General features: G+C 38.7%; 1 protein-coding gene across 1 annotated transcript in view; it reads right to left on the bottom strand.

Moving 5' to 3' along the window:
* The window catches only part of LOC109069149 (PIN2/TERF1-interacting telomerase inhibitor 1-like), a 43204-nt gene extending 22003 nt beyond the window's left edge, over nucleotides 1-21201 (bottom strand). The window contains exons 1-2 of the mRNA XM_042754277.1: nucleotides 21081-21201; nucleotides 1160-1171 (exon numbers count right to left, since the gene is read on the bottom strand). Of these exons, the coding sequence (XP_042610211.1) occupies nucleotides 1160-1171; nucleotides 21081-21201 (133 nt within the window). The remainder of the gene's footprint in view (nucleotides 1-1159; nucleotides 1172-21080) is intronic.
* Nucleotides 21202-22017: the final 816 nt, after the last annotated feature.

The raw sequence follows: 22017 nt of genomic DNA, 5'->3' as shown, positions 1-22017 counted from the left end.
GTCACTCGCGGGATATAAATTTGGCGGATTCACTCACGTAATTTTTTTACACTCACGTTTGTCATTCTGAAACGGGTATTACATGGAAACGTTTTGGTCCTCTTACACTTTTCTTCAAAAAACTGTAAATAAAGTAAAAACTGATCAAAGGGTGCTTCCCTATGGTGTAAATGACCGAGGGTTATTCAATAACTACACAATGATTATCTTATTTACTCGTGTATGCTTTTCTTTTTGTCTTGTTATAATAGATCTGGGAGTCTGCTGAAACTATGCAAACTTTATATCAGAGCGGATTCTGACTTATGGTTTAGAGATTCGTTACTAGCCTAATGGTTACGAGAGTTTGGAACTCCTAACCCTGAAGGTTGTGGGTTCGAGTCTTGGGTTTGTCAATACCACGACTGAGGTGCCCTTGAGCAGGCACCGAACCCCCAACTGCTCCCTGGGCGCGCGCAGCATAAATGGCTGCCCACTGCTCCGGGTGTGTGTTTCAGTGTGTGTGTGTGTTCAATGCTGTTTGTATGCACTTTGATATGGGTAAATGCAGAGCACGAATTCTGAGTATGGGTTACCATACTTGGCTGAATGTCACGTCACTTTCACTACAGTAAACACCTCTGATTGGCCACGTGCTGTTCAAAAGTAGATGCCTGTGATTGCTACAAAACTCAACACGCTGCAAGACAACGTGTAATTGGAAACTTTGGCTTTTTTAATTCGAAACCAGAGTGCGCGCAACAAAAAACACACAGGAGAGTTTGAAAGCAGGTGACTTCGAGCGGGTACAAAAGAAAAAAAAAAATTTTTTAGTTGTTCCTACGGGAATGTGTAAAAAGACCCCCCCGCCTCACACCCCAAAAACTGCATTTTGCCGCTGTCTATCAGATCTCCACGCACCTCATGGTAGGTGAACCTCTTTTGCACTCTCACCAAGGGGAATTTACATCGATGCAAACACTGGACACCCCTAATTGCGAGACCTAGGTATGGCTATTGTTGGGGACAATGAGGGGCCTTGCCCGTCAACAAGGTGCACACCGACACACACTGTGTTCAACAGCCAAGTTTCTCCTTCAAACAACTGACGGGTCCCGTAGCAGCAATCCGTGCTACTTTACCACGGGACCCCCCCGCCTGCCCCTCCGGCGCTGCCTACCCTTAGTGAATGCTCATAGTGGACTTTCTTAGGATGTCCTCCCCCCCTCCCCCTGTGCCCCCCCTGTTCCACTTTTCTTCCAGCCCTGAACACACCTCCCCGTCTCCTGTTGGGGTCGCCGCCCCCACCACCCAACCGAACTGCCCCCACACACACCGAACCAGCCCCATGTGTATCACACACCCCTCCTGGCTTCCCCCGCAAAGACTGACACCACGAACAGATCACATGCTACCGAGCCGCACTGACACCACGATCAGATTGGTCTCAACAATGGCAAGGATCCTACAGCACCATTTAACATTATTTCACACCACCACACCAGTCCGCACACATCAACACGTCGATACCAGTAAGGCGCGACCAATCCAATTTTGATCCCCTCAAGCTTGCAATGACCACCTGTCCACACACGCCCTACAATGTTGCTGCTCTCAAATGTAATTATCATATGACCCCTAGATATACACACATTGCTCTCCATGTTTCATCAGTCAGCTTACTCTCAGTGTTGTTCTGTGCATGGCAATCTGTTCCCCCGAGCTCAGCAAGGAGTTGCATTCCCCATCATCCTGGTGGGCAGCTATCGTTTGTCCTTAATAAACAAACAAATAAAATAAATAACTAATCATTAAAGATATGATGTGACAGACAACAAAAAAAACCACAACACACTGCAACTCACAACCATGGAACAACAGAGAGCGATTCTCACACCTCGTTGTTTGTTTTTTTTTTTTTTTGCGCAGTGCCCAGACCCAGGACGGTTGTTCTTGACTTTAAACTTGATGGTTCTTTCGGTAGACCTCCTGTTCACTCTTGCCAAGACCCTGCCACACAATAAACCAAAGAAAAGAAACACAACTCACGACAAATTAATGACATTATTAGAAGACTTCCCTTTCCACACAAAGCTAAGAGAAGTGGACGTTTTTTTTTTTATTTATTTATTATATTATTACAGTTCACAAAGATTTGTAACCTTCACAACGTGAAAAAAAGAAGAGGTGGCAAAGGAAAAGGGAGAAAACTGATTTCTGAATATGAATATATGTTAGGTATGCTACACACTTTCCTTTGGACCCCAGGGGGCCCCAATGACGTACTCCAGCATTTTTACATGTCCAAATTTTGGTACTCATCGTTGCTCCAAGCGCTGTTTCCGGGGTCGCCAGACCACTTCTGTTTACAGACGATGTTATTGAACTATTCAGGAATGATACGAAGCCCTCTACAACTATACTTCCTTATTAACCACACGCAATAATAAAATATCCTGACTTTCGGTGTTTACGTGTGGTGTCAGAAAAATATTTATTTTAGTGAAATGTCACCAGTGATAATTGGTTTATGCGGACAGTATAAGGTGCAGTATAATATATGACACTCATATGACTTCACCTCTTATTAAGAGCCACGGTTGCTCGCCTGCTAGACAAACATGCTCTAAACAAACTGGAGGGATGCGATAATAACTTCATAGATCCGCATAAAGCCATCCGTCAAATTACACTCCTAATACAGTCTTACAAAAATCGGGAACTAATAATTTAAAGACGTCAAAAAAAAAAACAAAAAACAAAAAAAAACACATAGAAAAACAAAAAAACAAAAAAAAGAAAAAAAAAAATATTCCTAAAAGTACATTCCAAAACTGTAAAACTCACGTCGCGCAAGCATAGAAATCTTGAAGGTCCTTGAACACTGGTGGCAGGAAGGAACAGGGATGTGTCCAATTGGTGCTGATTAAAATTATGAATTGATACATTATGGATTCATGTCTGTCGGTCTCAAAACATCACAGCATTAGTATAAAAAATGCACTTTGGATGGGGTTAAATGCAGACAGAGCACGAATTTCGAGAGTATGGGTTTACCATACTTGGCTGGTTGTATTGTCACGTCCACTTTCACTACAGTACACTCTTGATTCGGCCACTGCGTTCACCGAGCTGCCTGTGCTGGTACAAAACTCAACGCTGCAAGACACGTTGTAATGGAAAATTTTGGCTGGTTTTAATCTCGAAACCAGACGAGTGCGCGCCAAAAAACAACAGGAGAGCGAGTTTGCAAGCCAGGTGACTTCGAGCGGTACAGACATTATATTTCTTATTAATTTAGTTGGTTACTACTGGACTGTAAAAAGGACCGCTCCTCCCGTCGCCCAAAAGAACTTTGTTCTCGTCCGAATCTACACGAATCTCGTTAGGTGAGCTTATTTTGATCTCAGAAAGGTGAATGAATTTGCATACTATGAAAACTGGAAAAACCTCATGAGACCATATTGTATGCAATATGTTGTTGACAATGCGGGCCGCTATTGACGATAACCGAGGAGAGTCACAGTAACTAGCGTTAAAGGCGTTTTAAAACGTTGGTGCATGCTTGTCACTTCCCAAAAAGGTTTGTGAAGAACCTAACTGTTTCACAGGTGTAGAAGTGCTCTCTCAAAACAAAGTCCCCGTAGCATAATGCCTAAAATTACAAGGAAACCGTGAACACTGATCTTGAGACTCACCCACTTAGTGAATTTCATGTAGTGGGACCCTTTCTTAGATGTACTTGACTTTTCCTTCCAAACTAAAACCACACCTAATGTTCCTGTGTGGGGGAATGTGCAATAAATGTATGTGTATTCTATGTCTGGCCTCTAAAACAGCACAGGCATCAGTATAAAAAGAGAGGAAATTAATTTAAAACCCACACAACACAAAAAAAAACTATATTCGCTTCAGTCAACGAATTGCGATTAAGGATTCCTTTTAGACCATCAATACAAAGCAAAACGTATATGCTACTAGTAGGTAATATTTTGTAACAGTAGATGGCGTAAGTGGGCGTGTACTATTTAGAATCATTTTTAATTTAATACTAATGCTTATTAGCTTTTACATAGAACTCTTTTGTTATTCAGTGTCTTGTAGTTCTATTTAATTGTAATTGCAATATATTTATAACATAAACTGTGGCATATCAAACAGCACACTGAGCTTCCATAGTAAGCGGGAAAAAAAAAATTTACAACTATGGAAGTCACTGAGGGGACCACATCTTCAACAATATCTTCTTCTGGGTACTCTTTAATATTAATTGAATATATTTTAAGATTAAAGTAAACTTTAAATCATTATTGACTTTTATATTTTGCCATGCGATATAATAAATGTACTAAATTGGTATCTGCATTATTAAGAAAATATATTTTAAAACATACTTTTAAAAGTAAATAACATATTTAGACGACGACCTACAATGCTTGTCAAGTACATTCAAGCACTTTAAACCATATTTCAATAAAAGTAATGATGAAATTACATTAAAAGATACTTAAAGGTACTTAAGTCCTACCTCCTGTGTTTCAAACATTTTTTTATATAAAATTATAATACTATTTTCATTAATTGTTAAAGAACATACAATTCCGTTGGTCTGAAAAACATTACATCACATTAAACAAGTATGCTACTTGGATATATAGTGTCGTATTGAGTCATACCTTCATTTACACTTGTTCTTTTTGTTGCATAAAATCATTACAAATGCTGTTTCATATAAGCAAGACTCACAATTATTTGTGCTTTGCATATCTGTACTTTTTAATACACGTGATCTAAATTGCAGAGAAAAAAAATATAATCTCTCAAGGCCCTATAAATACTCATATACGTTCATGAGCACCTGTTTGTGGGGAATGCTACCACAGGTACGTCCAAGTGCTTTATTCTGTGGCGATAATTATTGGGGTGTATTTAAGTTTTAGACCCCAAACGTCCCACAATAATTTACCTGAGAAGCCATTTACCATGAACACCAGTGGAGGTGTGAGGAGAACTGGTCAGGTGGTTGAGAATACTCAAAGAGTGACTCAACGTACTAGTGCCCAGCTTACACAATAGAACAGCTGAAGTAAATAAAACTATAGAATGGATGATTTCTTTCATGTAAACACCATACTCCATTAGACGACGCCACTATCCAGAGAGTGTTGACCGGTTTGGTCCAGAGATATATATGCGAATGGATAATGGAAAATCTTGTTTTATTTTTAATCGACCGACTGAAAATATATTTGGATTTAGTACGGAAAATCTTACAATATCCGGGTCAAAGGTCCAAACTCTTTAAATATGAATTTAATGGATCTATCAAGATATTGTATGGGGAGTCAGGGAAATGGAAATATGCATCTATATGTATATGATAGCATATATATATATTTATATATATATATCTATATTCTATAATTTTTTTTTTTTTTTTTTATTTTTACTGTTATTTTATTATGATTATCATTACATTTTCTGAGAAATATAACTGCTTTAATATTCTACTTATACTGTTGTTGTTGTTGTTTTTTTGTGTGTTGTTGTTGTTGTTGTTGTTTTTGAGAAATATGTCTACCCACCAAATGTACTACAAAATTATAATATATAAATTGATTTCTAATCTTTTTATTTATTATTATTATCTTTTATACTATTTACTCATCTTTTTTTAATTTGTTCAACGCTACTTTTTTCTCGCTCTCTCTCCTTCTCTTTCCCACTTCTGTATTTTATTTATTAGTTCTGTTTTTCTTAGTCCAGTTGGTATTATTTGGTTATTTGTCATTGTGATGGATGTTAAATTATTATTATTAATAATAATAATCCCTTTTTCCTCCCTCGTCTCCTTTATTACTCCGATGTTATTTAATTAATTTATATTGTGAAACTAATTATTATAACTATTATTATGTTTAATTATTTTTTCTTCACATGGTTATTTTTCTATATTGTCTTTCATTATCTTTTCTCGTTACTCGTTATTACATATTGCTTATATATTTTGTGTCCCCCCCCCCCCTTTCCTTTTTATTCCATTTTTCGTCTCGTTCTGTCCTATCTGAATAAATCTACCAGATATAGAGGGTGTACAACAAGATTCAAAGTATACATAGTAATCTTACACCAACACTTCACACAATTACAATAACGGTGCTTTTGTTTTGGGCTTATATGTTTTCGCTTTATTTGTCCAGACTTGCTTTATCAATTTGTACACCTGTTTTCTGATTTCTGCACACTAGTGTTTTCTGTATGTCCTATTTTGTTCTTGTCTTCTAAAAGCAAAATTAAAGGGGAACAATACTTTGCATTTTCGTGAAATCCATTCTCAACATAGAAGCTGAAATTGGTCATAAATCCCCAATTGGGATATTAAAACATAATCTCACTCTGGCAAGTGGGAGGAAGCCACTCATTACTGGAGGTGAAGGAGTGATCTTTAGCTGGAGGTTGTAAGAGTTCATACTGTACTGTCTTGTTGGTGCTATACAGGTGACAAGAAGAAGAGTCACTGCAGTTGATTAATGTTTAGCTCATCTTGAGCTGCTGCTGTCTGATGGTCTCATTGAATTCCCATCCTCAACTGGTCATTGAGTCCGTGGCTGTGCTGCACAGCCCGCAGAGGAGGAAATGTCACAGATTGAATTGTTGCCCGTTAGTAATCACTTGTCAGTTGATCAAGTGCAGGCGGAAGCGTGATGTTAAAGGTATGTACTGTATATCATTTTTGTTCAAGGTTTTGATGTGATATTTTTCCTGATAATACTGAAGGCACTCTAAAGACAATATACTTCTTTTATGTCCCATGCTTTTAAAAAAAAAAAAAAAAAAAAAGCATTGGATACACAGATGACCATGTTTTTATTATTTTAGTTGTTTTGTGACAGACTGACACGGAACTTTTTTTATTATGATTGAAAAATTCCTCAAAAATTGCTAGTTAATTTCGCACCAATTAATTTCAAAGAAATGGCAAGTAACCACATTTAATTAATGTGAAATTTTGAAGACAGAAAGACTGAAATAATATTTTCCTGTAAAGACATGCTCTAGTAAATCCTGGTTTTATTAAAAACTTCTAAAAATTATGGTGAAGTTTTATCATAAATGAATTAAGTTCTATAAACTAACATATATTAAAACTAGACATGGAAAGGTTAGCTATTTTAAAATCACATTCAGATGTCTGTTTTTTTAGTGATCAAAAATGTTTTGCTAACAAGAACTAAGTTTCTCTTTTCAAAATTTGTCTACAAAAAGTAGTGTGTGTGTGTGTGTGTGTAGTGTGTGTGACCCTGGAGCACAAAACCATTCTTTAAATTGCTATTTGTGTAGCAATACCAAAAAATACATTAGATGGGTCAAAAGATTAGCAATTTTTCTCTTTGCAGCCACCAAACTTATTAGGATATTATGTAAAGCCTCAGTTCCAATGCCCGATATTTTGTAAATTTCCACCACATAAACTGTATTAAAATTTAGTTTTTGGTTATGTAATATGCATGCTAAGAACTTTCATTTAACAACTTTAAAGGGTATTTTTCTTGCACCCTCAGATTCCAGATTTTCACATCTCTCCCAACGATTGGTCCGATCCTAATAAACCATACATCAGTGTAAACTTATTGTTGCTCAGCTTTCAGACGATTTACAAATCTCTATGAAAAATGTACACTTTTATGACTGGTTGTGTGATTCCATGTTCACCACCACACACTTCACACATGGATGTTTCGCATGGAAACGTTCAATGCCAATAACGTTAAATTAAAGAGTGTATTGGTGTGCTGAAGATGATTGCTATGTTTCCTGCAACAGGCTAACCATGCTAGCAGCTGCAACATATCATTATTTTGGGAGCACTTCCTTCTTTAAGGAACTGACCGGGCTTGTACTATATGACCTTCACCTCAGAACACGACATACTGCCAGCGTCAGATATTCAGCTTTACACCGGCATGCTGGACACACTCCTGCTTCTGGTATTAGTTAAGATGTTGTGTAACCATGCAATTGATCAATTAACCTTATACAACATGGACACACCCTTAACAGGACTGTACCAGAAGAAAAATGCACTCTGGGCCTTTCATCAGACATTTACAACGTCATTGCCTACTTCAGTGAATACTCAGCAGGGGTGTCGTGATATTAGGACAAGCGTATCACCGAGACGAAGGCGGAGGTGGAGAGGACGGTTTTGCTGTCATAGTGGATATGTGGGCATGCACAATGTGCTATGTAAATGTTTATGTGAGCATTTTATAGATATGATAAACATTAACTCTCATTCTTATAGGGGACGTATGTTGCGGAAGCTGGGAAACGTTTAAGGTTTTAACCTGACGCAACAGAACACACCCAGCGGCTCAACAAAAAAGTGTATTAGGGGAAAAGTATTTTATATTATTAAATGTTTTGTCATGCTCTTGTAAAGAGCTAATCACTTTACTGTCCCAGGAACTTACACATAATTTCACATGTTTCTCTATATTACTAGAATAAGCACATGTAATCTTAGTTGATTGAATAGAAGGTAACCTAACCGGAAAAAGAGTAGCTTTGTTTTGAAATAAATAAAAAAAAAATCCATAAAACTGTAAAAGAAATCTTACACCTATAGTAATTTAAACACAACTTTGTCAGCTTTTAACACAGTTAGTACAAGCCTAGCCCATTCAACCCAGTTTAATCTAACCAATATATTGCCAACAGTCCTTTCTATACACCTCCATTCAGTTTTAGTAGTAGTAATTTTAGGATGTAACAATTTGCAACCATGTGTAATCCTTATATATTTTTAAATTACTAGATATTTTTTTTAAAAGTGGTCGATAAAACGCTTTAATTTTGGAATTTTTATTAAATGTAGTGTTGCTGTCAGAAACCACTCAAACATCCTTTTATATTTGCTTGAATAAAACCTGAAATATAATAATAGAGTCATATTTATTATTATTAAAATTGACACACATAAAATTATTGTGGAACTTGATTTGAATTATGTATAACAGATTAATCTGGAGATACATTAGGAATATATTAAACAAAACAATCTTTACTAGTTGTACTATCTTCTCTTAAATGATAACCAACTGTACATTTTTCCATTGACTGGGCTTTGCACTTCATCACAGTTTGGTGCTGTCTTTTGTGGTCAGAGTAGAGGTCTAACCGACACCTTAAGACTTGGTAGAGGTTTCATTCGTCATACCACTGGGATTCCCAGACCATGTGATGTGTTGACAGCCTACCTGCTACAAACACGTTATTATGAAATGAATGGGAATTTTATGAATGAGGTGGACTGTTAAGAAACTGATGAAACTACAAACAACACCAGTGATTTTGCACAGTGTTATTAAACAAAGGATTTATGACAAGTATACAGATAAGCAACAGAAGGAAGAAGGGAAATAAACCTGTTGCCACAATATTTTTTTTTTTAAATTGAATGCACTTCAAACAGTAAGCTTGTCTCCATGAGGCATACAGTTGCAGACAAACAACACTCTAGTGTTCATTGGTGACATTGACATCTTTACATGAGATAGAAATTGCATTTGGAAGAAAAACTGCGACCGATAAAATTGCCTCAACTGAAATAATCTGGTGCAAAACTCTAATTACAGGCAGCAAAGAGGCTCTTTGCCAAGCACCCAAAAAAAAAAATAAGAAAACACAACACACACACACACACACAAACAGAACACACACACCACACACACACACACATTGACGATGCAATCTATCTTTTACACTTTTGCAGTGTTCCAGCCACAGACAAAGGAGGAAACTGCAAAGGATCTTATGACAACAACCACAAACTTCAAGAAGGTATATGGCGAGGGTTTAATAAACCTAATGTATTTAAGCTAACCTGGGAAGTGTCTCTTTTCGGCATATAACATAAGCTTACAGTTAGTCTACAGGCTACAAGTACTTACATAAACAATTTATCAGATAAGTGCTCGCCCCATATTGCTGGCAACTTCTTTGAGAGAAGAATGGCAGATGATGTCATGCACTGGATATACCTGTACAAACAGGTTTTAGCATAACCTGCTTTCAAGCGTACCTTTACAATCTAAATAAAAACGGAGACTTGATCTAATTGCCCGTCTGAAATGCTTTATGTGGTATGCGACTCCAATCAAAAACATAAAAATGTCTGCAGAACCTGTTCAGCTGATAATAACTGTCTTAAATCAATGCATTTTTGCACTCATCACCGTGATCAGAAGTGATTAAGAAGAGTGCAAGTAATGTGAATATGCTTTTAATGCAGATCTCATTATAGCCCTAAAAGGACGACCGCTTCATTAAATGCAGATCAATATATTCTATGAAAAGTTATAATTAAAAAATTTGAAACAAATGACATGGTGGCCACTGCCAGTTCAAAATCAGGGTACGAGTGGTTCTAAGTGCACGAGAGGAAATCACAAGAAAATGCAGGGCAAAATAAATAAGTGTTGATTCATCAGTGTAATACAAATACAATTGACAGTTCTACCCGCAGTTCTTTTTTTGAAACCCTTGATGTTGCTGGTTTCAGGGGTCTGTTTTGACCCCAGAATGTTGGTTTATGTAAAAAAAAAAAAAAACGCATACTGGTGGCTGTAGTTGAAAAATTTCATTTTTGTGCTGATTTTAAAAGTGTTGTTTTCAGGCGATGGATAACAATGCCCCATATGCAAGTTGGATGCCCCAAACAGGGCTAAGGGTTGAAATCACACAACGTCTACCACACTGAACTGCATAGATAATTCATACACTTCAAATAAAGACAACGCGCAAAAATGTTAAAGATAGAAAAAGCTTTATTGACAAGTTTTGTGATCACAAGAACAAAAGATTGTGGCCAAAGCTGTTAACCTAAAAATAACAGAGCTAAAATTCTGTTTCTGAAGCCTCCTCCCCTTCATATGGGATAAAATATTCCCTGTGGGGAAACATTCATGGGCTAATGCAAAAAAATGACAGAAATTGCACTTAACAAAAAATGACCTTATTAAAGTTTACAGCAAACGTGAAGCAAGACCAAATCTTGCATTTAATCTGTGAGCCATCTAAAAAATATAGTGCACAAAAGCAACCAAGAGGAAAATGATAACGTCATTTATCATAACAACCTTCACTTTCCCTGAGGACCTGCATCTGAGTCCCACCCTGTTTAAACCACCGACTCTTGTCTGTTTATTTTTGAATGGGTTGAAGCTGCTTTTTGGTTTTTAACAAATTTCCAAAACTTTCATTTCCTATTAGTCCTGAACTTGGCCATCACTTTTTTCCCCCCATATTTTGTTTTTGTACCCAAGGGACAGTAAAAAAATTGTTCTTAAAAAAAAAAAAATAAAAAAGTTTGGGAAAATTTAAAAAAGTAGGATTTGGGGAAGCTAAAATTTTAGGGTCCCTAAAATTCAGTAGGACGTTATGTTTTTTTTGGTTTTTTTTTCCTGGAAACCCTATGATCCTTTTTCACTAAATGCCCCCCCCAAAACACAAAAAGGCCACGTCAGGGGTTTTTAAAACCCGTCCCCATTAGGGGTTTCAAAAAACTTGGGAAAACTCTGACGGGTTTCCACCCGGGCCTTAAAAGAGACCACCCTCTTTTAAATCCCATAATTTTAACCCCCAAAAGGGCTGTGCAAAATCCCAAAAAAGGGAAAATCCAGATGACACAAAAGAGAAAAGGAAAAAGGGGCTATTTACAGACCCCCGGATCTCTCTTTTGCATCACTATAAATCTTTTTGAAATGTTTTATTTTTAGTGTTCATTGGGGCAACTCATTGGGCCCCGGGCGATTGGGGGGAATCCGAGCCGATGAATTGGCTCGCTGGACCAACTCTGGCAGATCATAGTCTTTCTTTCCGCCCCCTTTATGCGGGCGTTGCCGGGCAAACAAAAATTTATGGGGCCCAAATTTCAACTATAAAAGACAAAAAAAACAAAAAAAAACAAGCGTTTTTGCACCATTTATTTGTACCAAAGTTTTTTTGAAAATGAAAATTTTTGGAACCCTACCTATAGCCGTTTGACGAGTCAAATTTTCATATGTGACCTGAAGATCAGGCAGCGTTTTGGGCCCCGTTTTTCAAGGTTCCCCTGGGAAAAATAAGCCCAGGGGATTGATGTTGTAGGTGCGCATACTGACCATTCTGCCGGTGCCTCCATCCCCCTCCCAGCGGGGGGGGCCCCCAAAAATTCATCAAAAGTAAAACATGGGCAGGGCCCTTTTGTCTCTTTAAGTTTCAAATCAAATTGGGCCCTTTTTTGACCGGGATCGTGGGGAAAACCCGCCGGCCCTAGGCTGGAAAAAAACCAAAAAGACAGAAATTTAAAAAACCCCGTTGTTTTTTTAAAGGGCGCAATCCCCACTGCAAAAAGCAGGGCCCGTAACAGCTGGCAAGTACTTTTCAAGTTTTACATGTGACTCAGGGAATTGGAGGTGTGGTTCATATGGCCCGGCCGGCATTGGTGCAGAATATTTTAAAAAAGCTCAAAATGAACAAAAACCCCCCTTTTTGAGCAAGTGCCAGTTGCATAAAACCCCACTTTCTTTCGTAGCAAGGTCATGTGCAAAAAAAAACCCGTTTAAAAAGAGTTTCACCGTACCCTTGGGGTTTCCCCCCCCCAGGCTGGGGAGTCGGGAGAATATTCCAGGGGGGCCCCAAAAAAAGGGGGAATTTAATGCCATAAAACGGGGGTGGTTTAAAACTGCAAAAAGGGTTGTGGGTAAAGAAATTTAAAATTTCCAAACACATTTCGGCAAGAAAATAGGTGAAATGCTAAAAAAAAGGTGGGGAAAAGGGTTTACCCCCCCCATGAGCTCTGGGTGGGCTTTTGGAAAACCCCTTTTAAGTCTTTGGGCTCTGCACACGAGGTCAGGGTGGGGGTTTTGAGGTTTAAGTTGGTCCCCAAAGGGACCCAAATTTTAAATGGGCACAAAGACCGAAGCCCATTTCGCGCAAGTCTAGGATGTTTGTAGTTCCCCAAGAGAAAAAAAAAAAAAAAAAAAAAAAAAACCAAAAATTTTGAAGGGTTTTCAGATTTAGAATGAATTCCCGATATGATTTTTATATCAATCAAATCAAAAGGGGTTTTTTTTTTTTAAATCAAGGGTATATTTTTTGGAAAGAAAATTTGTTAAAAAAAACTTAAAAAAAAAAGGCAAACCCGAAGACAAAAACAAAAATTTCAAATTTTTAAAAAATTTCAAATAAAAAAACTGGATTTAAATTTTCTAAAATTTTTGGGTTTTACCGGGGATGGTTTACCTGCTCGTGCAATTGCCACATTAGCTTTCCCCCACAGCAATTGAAAAGCACTGTAATGCACTAACCCGGGGATTCGGGTTTTTTTACTTTTCAATCTCCCGCAAGTTCTTGTAGGCCCGGAAGTCAAGTAATAAAAGGGCCGGGGGGAAAAATTTTTTTTAAAAAAAGTCGTAAAAGTGGTTTTGATCAGTTAGCTCTGTCCTTTAAAATGTTTTGAAATAAATTGGGTTTATCCCAAAAAAAAAAAAAAAAGGGCTCTGGCAAAAAAACTGGTTGAAATGGACATTAGAAGACATACCCCTGTGAAAAACGGTTGCTTGGTGGGTTTTCCGAATCGGGGGGACCTTTTTTTTTCCCAAAAACTTCCCCATGAAACAGGAGTATTTAAACCCTTTTGGGAATAGCATTTTTTTTAAAATTTAAAATTAACACATTACATTGTTAAAAGCATCAACCCATTGCAAAAACCTTTTGGTTTATTCCCCTTTAAAAGTTTTGGGAAGGCCCCAAACCCCCAGTTTCCCTAGGCACCCCGACAAAAGAGAGAAAAAGAAGACAAATATCATGCCAAAAAAAAACCTTTTGGGGGGTTCCCGGGTTCCCCCCTCCTCAAATTTTTCTAAAACCCGTGTGTCAAGGGTTTAAATTTAAAAAAGTACCAAATTTAAAATAAAACAATGCCCAAAGTCGCAAAATCCCTGACATTTTTTACACCTGTTTAAACTTGGGGGGGGTCCTTTTTAAAAGAAAGGGAAAAAGAATGAAAGCTGGCACAGATCCAGAGGTGACCTGACGCGGGGAGAAAATGATGTTGCCTCGCCACCGTCAAGGGGTGACCCACCCAGGGGGCCAAAAGGGGTGCTTTTCTAAAGCTCTAAGGGCTCGGGAATTTGGGGTACTCAGGTTTCCCGGGAAAAAAAAAGAGGGGACAAGGCCATATTTTTAAAAAGCCCACACATTATAAAACCCAAAATTAAAAAAATTAAAGAATGTTCGCCAAAAAAAGTGCCCCCGGGTTCCCCCCCGATCCTTCCAAACCTGTATGTTTTACCGAAAGGTTTAGGCCTTTGGACCACCTCAGGGCTTTTCCCCCAATATAAAAATGAGAGTGAAAGGTAACTAAAAATTCGGGTTTTTCATTGCCTAAAACCCCTTTTTTGTTTCCCCAGAGGCAAATCCAAAAGGGGAGGAAAACTTTCCATTAAATATAAAAACTTGTGTGTTTTCCCGGAAAAACAAATTTTGAGTCAAAAATAGAAAAATAAACCCCTGACAATTTTAAGACCATATATAATAAAAAGTCCTTTAGATCAGTGGAAAAATAAAGTTTTGCAAACAGTGCTATTTTACTGTAGTCCCCCTCCCCCAAATTTTAAAAGCGGTAAAAAAGTAAGGCGCCCCAAAAATTCTTTCTTCTATTAAATTGGTTAAAGAAAAAAAATGTCCCCGGCTGTCCAAACGCTGGCTTCACCCCTCAAATGTAAAGGTTTCGAAAAGGGAAATAAGAAGTAATTTTAGAATTTATACCGCCCCCCTTTGCCGGGAGCCAAACAGCCGCGAGAAAAGTGCGCCGCGGCCCCGCAGGGAAAAAACTGAAACCCTTCCCCCTTTAGTTCGACCTTTAAAAAGGGTTCATTTTTGCCAAGGGCTCTGGGACTGTTCTGTTTTGGGCCCGGTGGGTTTTTTTTTTTTTCCCAAAACTCTAAACACAATCCGCGCCCTTTCTATCAGCCGGGGTTTTATAGAAAAGTAAAGGGTTTATCAGCTTACGGGAATCGGTTTTTGACTAAAATTTTGGGAATACCACGCGGGTTGTTTTTAATTTAAAAAAGTGCCCATCCATGGCCCCCCGGGGCCACAAGGCCCCCTGTGCTCGCTTGAAATATTACAGAACACAAAAACCAACCCGTTTTTTAAAGACTCGGAGACTAAAAACCCTGGCGGAAGGCCCCTGAAATTTAAAGAATAAACACCAAGGGAGTTCCTGATTGGTTTTTGTTTCTTAAGGGGGTTGTGTAACAAATTTTTCAGGCTTTTAAACGGGGAAAATTTGGGAAAAATTTAACCCCGGGGTTTTAAAAGACAAGTTACACCAATTAAACCCGGGTTAAACCCCAGCGGGGAACTTAAATGAAGGGTCGTAAACTTGACTTCCCGCTGGCAGACGAGCAGTTTTTTGGAGAAATGACTGCTCACGACGACCACAACCCAGGGGCGCCTTAAAAATAACGGCACAGACAGGTTTTGGGGCCGAGCTAATCCCTTTATAAACACTAAAGGAAAATTTTGCGTTTTCGGGAAAGTTACAAATTGGGGAAAAACCAAAAAGATAACCCCCTTTTTTCCTTAGGCCTAAAATCACAATATTTAACGGAAAACCTTTTGGACCCAAATCAATTTTGGGGGAGAAAAACGGTTAAAAAATTTAAAAATTTTAAAGTGAAAAAAAAACTAAAATGCATTTTTTTTTTTGCAGCCCAAGGGGCCCTTTTGGGGGGGCCCCGCGTTCAGATAAGGTTTTAATCAAAATTTTAATCAAACTTAAAAGCAAAATTGGGGTCGAGTTTGTAATTAAATGAAAGAATTCACTCACCTTTTAAATGAAAAGACTCCGGGGATTAGGCAAACAACGTGTTTTCTGGGCTACGTGGGGCAGAAATTTTTCTGTCTGGTTTTCCCGTACTGATGCTTCTCCACTAACCCGATTGCCAGGGCCCACCCCGGGGGGTTTTTATCTGCCGCTCAAAGAGGGAAGGGGTTGGGTTCCCAAAAGAAGCCGGCTTTCGCCTTTATTGGGGGGGAGCCCCTGGGGGGAGGCTTCGCCACGCCTTCTTGCGCCCCTTGGGGTTTAAAACCAAACCTTTTATTACAGTCGGGGGTTTAAACCATGGTTAAACCCTGTTTTTTTTAGGGTTTCACTTTTAACCCCTCCTTTTATAAAGAATGAGTCAAGGGACCTTTGGGTTTTTGGATGGTTTGGGGTTTTTTTTAAAAATGAAAGGGGCGAAAAACAAATAGTAAAGGGTTTGGGGGAAAAGAAAAATTCTTTTTTTAAAAAATTCCGCAGTTTTTGGGAAACCAAACATACAAAAAAAAAAAAAAAGATAAATTACCTAATGAGGAAAATCCACCCCGCTATTTTCCCCCCAAAATATTTAAAAATTTTTTTTTTTTTTTTTTTTTTTTTATTATAACAAATAAATTTTCCCCTTGTTTAATTTTTTTTAAAAACATTTAATTAATTTAAAAATAATATTTTTTAAAATTTCAAAAATACTTTTAAAATTTAAATGGGAAGGGGGTATAGAAAATTTTTTTTTTTAAAACGAAAAAATAAAAGAAAAAATTAAATATTCTTCCCATTTTTAAAATTTTTCCAATTTAACCAAAATGTTTGAAGGGAAAAAGGGAAAAAAAGAAATTTGGGCCATTAAAGATTTACCCCTTTTTTTTTTTTTACAATTTTAAACCAAATTGTTTCCGGAAAAAATTTGGTATTATTTACCCCCAATTTTTTTTTTTTAAAAAATTTTTTTTTATTTAATTTTTTTTTTTTTTTGATTTTTTTATTTTTTTTTTTTTTTCACATTTTATATTGGGTTTAAAAAAACATAAAAATGATCAAAAATATCAACAAACGTGAGGTGTAGTGACAACAAAAAACCCGCCAAAACTTTCTCATAAATTTTTAGCCCTTTTTTAGAAGGGATTTTTAGCAAATAAAAAATTTTTTGAAAAATGGAAAAAAAAAACATTATTAAAAAATTTTTAAATTTTTTTTAATCTGTGAAAAAAACATTTTGGGAGTTTTGCAAAAAAAGGGTTTATTAAGCTGGAAGCAAAAAACAGAGGAAGTTAAACCCTTTTCCCGCAGGGTTTTTTATTGTTGCTAATTTTTTGCCAAATTTTGGATGGTGAGTCGAGCTATTACAGCTTCTGGTCTGCCCGCCCCCTCACCACAATATATCAGACTTTCCCGTGAAGCTTTAAGGGTATACCCCCTCAAATCAACGGGTCTTTTTCCCTTTAAAATCTCTTAGAACCTCAGTGCCATCTTTTGGTGTATTAAAGAATTTTCAAACTATGATCAATAGGATGGGTTCCTGATGGTTTTCAAGGGATGGAGGAAGGACAATCTCCCCCTTTTCCCAAAAAACAAACCTCCCAAAAAAACACAAAAGTGAATGAGTAATCAAAGTGCCCAATTTTAGGGCTTGCTTTAAGTGTTTTCCCCAAGGGGTTTTCAGGTCTGCTCCGTCTCTGTGGGGCCCCCCCCCAAAAAGGTGTTGTTTTTTGTTCCCCCCCTTTTTAAAAGCAGAATTACCAGGAAGCATTCACACAAACATTAAAAATTTTTCCGACATAGCCAAAACATTTTTTCCTGCCCACACCAAAGGTCCCGGATTAGGGGGGTTTCACTCTGAAACTTGGACCCCCACGGAATAAAACCCTTGGTTCTGTATGTGTGGGCTTTTATCAGGCCCATCCCCCCGGGAAAACCCAATGTTCCCGATAATGAGTGGGGAAAGCAACCAATGTTTATGTGAAAGAGAATCTGGTGCTTTTCCCCCCCAGCGGGTTTTATTTGCCCCATAAGCAGTATAAAAAAAGTGCTGCTGTTGAGCCAATTAGTTTTTACAGTTCCGCCCTGGTTGTGACACAGAAAATTCAATTATTCTCACCATCAGTTCCTTACTTTAATGTTATAGGAGCTTTATTATTACACAGTGGTTGAAGTGTTTAAACATACTCGCTTGTTTCCCCTATTTTTTTTCATCACTGGACTCATTAGCTTATGGTCCTTATCCTGTTGCGCTGAATACGTCATATTTTCTTACCCTTGCTAGTTTGGCACCTGAGATACTTACAGGTGTCAAGTTACTATAATATGTGAACGAATCAAAACACCCACATAGATGTACAAGGACACCAACATTTACTGACATCGAATAAACATCTTTCAGTTAACCATTACTCACTATTCTCTTTTGTACGCAAGGCCTGTAGACGGTACCGTACAAATTATACGCGAATCTAATGATGCATGTCATCGTTGCATTCTATTGATAAGTGCCACACTGAAAATAATAAAAATCGTGCTATACAACAAAATCAACCAACTCACATAAACCCCATAACTTGGACTGTGACGGTAAACCCCCGAGGTTAATGTCAACAAACCTCTGTCATTAAACAAAACTCACATACGTTATACTGCATAAGAGTACTTGGATGGTTTAAGAACCCATGTGGATATTAAAATGGACCTTCTTAGGTTAACAGGAGTCACTACCCAAAAGATTTGAAATATTTCAGGTATTATGAAAAGCAAAAGTAGCGACCAAAAAACCTATAACGGGCAGAACACTGAGCGCTTATATACTCTTGACGTATTTGCACATAAAGTGCGATAAGATGAAATGTTATCGAGACAGGAGTGGTGCAGCTAAAACACTTCTGTCTACAAGAGACCATGCTAGTGTCCCCCTCTGCTGCGAACTGGAGAGGAAAATGAAAGAGCTTTGTGTGCAAGAAACGGGAAACTGTGTAAGTCCCCGTGGGCTTTATTTGTAGCTTGATTCCACACAACCACCGAGACTTGATGTATCCTGAATTATGAAAAGACTTTCATTATTCAAAAACAACAACATAGACCCGTACCTTAAAAGGTGTGTTTACACGGTCGTGGCTGTTTTACACAATGGATCTTTATGAACGCTCTTAGTTTCACATTCCCCCTAATCAATCACCCGAAACTCTGTAGGTGCTTACACTATCATACTAGAATACTTTTATTCTCTTGTTTAGCAAATTTCTGCATGCATTCCCCGTGTGACAAAACAAATCTTACATGTGTGTAAAAGCAATTATAGCGGTGGCACATTTTTATAACAGGAATAAACACAAGAATTGAACCACACTGTATCGCCCTCAGGGACCTCAACGATGTAAGAGGAGTTTGTATTCTTCCCCTCAGCGCTCGGCTTTGGCAGAAAAATGTAGGCTATCTAACCTCACAATGACGATCTAATGCTCCGTACATATTCTCCTGGAAATGCCTCTGTGCTTGTTGAAGAGAAAACAAACTCCTCTGCATCGGACCTGGGAAACAGGCTTGAGGATGGAGTACACACTTAAACACATTTGGAGCTTTTTGGTTTGTGAACCATGCTCACTTAATGTGCATAGTGCATCAGTGGTCTCTTTTAGAGCAGGAGTTGGGGATGTATTAAGACTATTTACACCACCTGTGTTATATTCAACATGATGAATTTTCCAGAAATATCACTAGGTCAGTCCAATATTTTCCCTTTTCTTGCTTGTAGGCATTGTCTTTTCTCACTGCACTTCATGCCACCGGACAAAAAAAAACAAAAACAAAAAAAAACACAAAAACAATCAAACTGGCACGTCAGCAGTCCCTTCTTTGAGAATATGTAAAACCAAAACACCAATGTAAAATTTCTAGTGAAATGACATCCATCTCATACCTGCTAATCAGTTAAAGTGTGTTACATGACACATCGTAAGGGACAAGTGCCGCATAGTGTTTTGAAAACTACAATGCTATATGAATAGAAAGCCAGCGAGTGTAGAACTATCGGATGAGTACAAGGAGTCAGGACAAGAAAGAGTTGATCCGACGGAGTGAAGATACGCGTGCGTGAGGGCTTTTATGCGGGTAAGACAGAGATGGCAATCGAAGTGTACCATTCTTGTTGACGTCCTACGGTTGTTTTGCAGTGGGCCCGGTCCTCCCGTCTCGAGCTGGGCACAGCTGTCTGCGCAGGCCTGTTTCGCGTTGGTATGACAGCTCCTGTGTTGTACTCCTATAATCTGGACCATCTACTGATACCGCCTTATCAACAACCCATTTGTGGTAGCGCTTCCACAGCGAAGGATACCCCTTGTAGCCACCCCGAAACGCAAGGTCCAGAGAGGTGATATAACTGTGGATGAGCCTCATTCTTTTGTTGCACTGATCCAGTGCTCTTGTTCTGAAATGGACCTGTTATATACAAGCAGGAAAAAAAGCAAACATATGTGAGCTGTGCCACATTGAGCACCATGGTGTACCTTCAGGTTATACACAAGGGGAGACCTTAAATATCCCCACATGTTTCTTATAACACGTTGTAAAGCTGACATTTTGTAATGATGTTGAGCCAGAAGTGCCACTGCGTCCATCCTCCTCCCCCTGTGCATATTAACAGTATCGCTAATAAGCTCTTTTCTCAAAAAAAAAAAAAAGGCCCTTGCCCGTTAGCAGGAAATAGTTCCAACCCCCAATGCCCCCTTGTTCTCACATCCTGTTTCTGGGCCCCAAGTGAACTGGTTCTAGCACGCAAGCCAGTGGAGTGCATTCTATATCTCCCCCTCCCCCATTGACCACTCCAAATAGTTTCGTTCCACCCCCGCTGGTATACTTTCCTTCATTCGCAGACATACCCTCCGCAGCCTCTGTTGCTTCCCTTCGTCTGGCACTGCCGGCTGCGTGTGGCTTCTATCCACACCCCCCACCCTTCTCCCTATCGGTCTTCTTAAAAACCTTTCCAATGCTCCCCTGCTTGCTATCCTGCACTATGTGAGTCCAGATCTTGTTGGTTTATCAACCCGCCTTCTATTAGTTATCGTTCCTGGCCCTGCATCTATTTATAATGGCGCTGCGCCCCAGTTCCCCGCAAGGCACTGCACGTCGCCCCCAATCCCCCCTCGACTGTGGCCTGCCCTTTCTTAGATATCGGTTTCTCCCCATCTTCTGTCGCTCCCCCCGCTCCACTAGTATCCGACACCTCCCCTTTCTCTTCACTTACGACTGTTTCCTGTAGCTTCTTGTGGTGGGCTCCTCCTCTCTCCTCCTCCTGTTGCCTGGTTGCTGTATATGAAAGGTTCCGGATGCATCCATCGCTGCGGTTGTTTGCGCCCCTGTCTCATGTTCGCTTGCCCCCGTGCACACCCCTGCTTGCCTTACACGTCATGTCGCCTTGGCTGCGTTTCCTGCCCCCGAGTCTCCTTTCCCTGCAGACCTAAAATCGCGGCATTGCAGGCTCCAGCGCCGCAGACGGAAATACTGCCACCCTGAATGGCCCAGAACCCATCGGGGTTATACTTCTCGTCATACTTGTGCTTCCCTGGTGACGGTAACTCTGTATAATCGGTGAGCAGGTTCTATAAAAGCAACTGATGTTGAATCTCAGCGAGGGTTGCTTCTTTACTGCTTTACATGACTAATGCTGACCTTTGTACAGAGGGAAGATGGGCGAAGCAGTTGTTCTTGAAAGTGGACTCTACTCACCTTGCCAGGCTATGGAGCTGCGATAGGTGAATGGACTTAGTAGACTATAGTCAAATACGTTAAGTAATCTTAATAACTGATTTTGTTTAATTTATGCACAATTCACTGTGTCCAAGAGAAACCACATCGAGTCATGTACAGATCAACACATACACTGTAACTTTGCAGCAGAATTATAGGGTGGTTTCTTCAAAAAATTGATTAGTTAATGTTTAACTAATATTTGTATGCTTAAAATTTAAATACATTTTATATGTAATTATTAATAAATATATCCCAGCTAATTTTACATTGTATTTTTCAGTGTACACCAAGAGAGAATTACAGTTATTCAGATGGAAATCGGACTGTCAAAGTTGTTAAACATAAGTATTCAAGTGGTGTCACTAATGCCCAAGGGCATCTAACAGCAGTTCCATGCGAAGAATGGTGACATACCATTTCGTGTTAATACA

The sequence above is a fragment of the Cyprinus carpio genome, unplaced genomic scaffold (genome assembly GCF_018340385.1).
Source record: "Cyprinus carpio isolate SPL01 unplaced genomic scaffold, ASM1834038v1 S000006482, whole genome shotgun sequence".
Lineage (NCBI taxonomy): Eukaryota > Metazoa > Chordata > Actinopteri > Cypriniformes > Cyprinidae > Cyprinus > Cyprinus carpio.
This window is presented reverse-complemented; position numbering and strand designations above follow the sequence as displayed.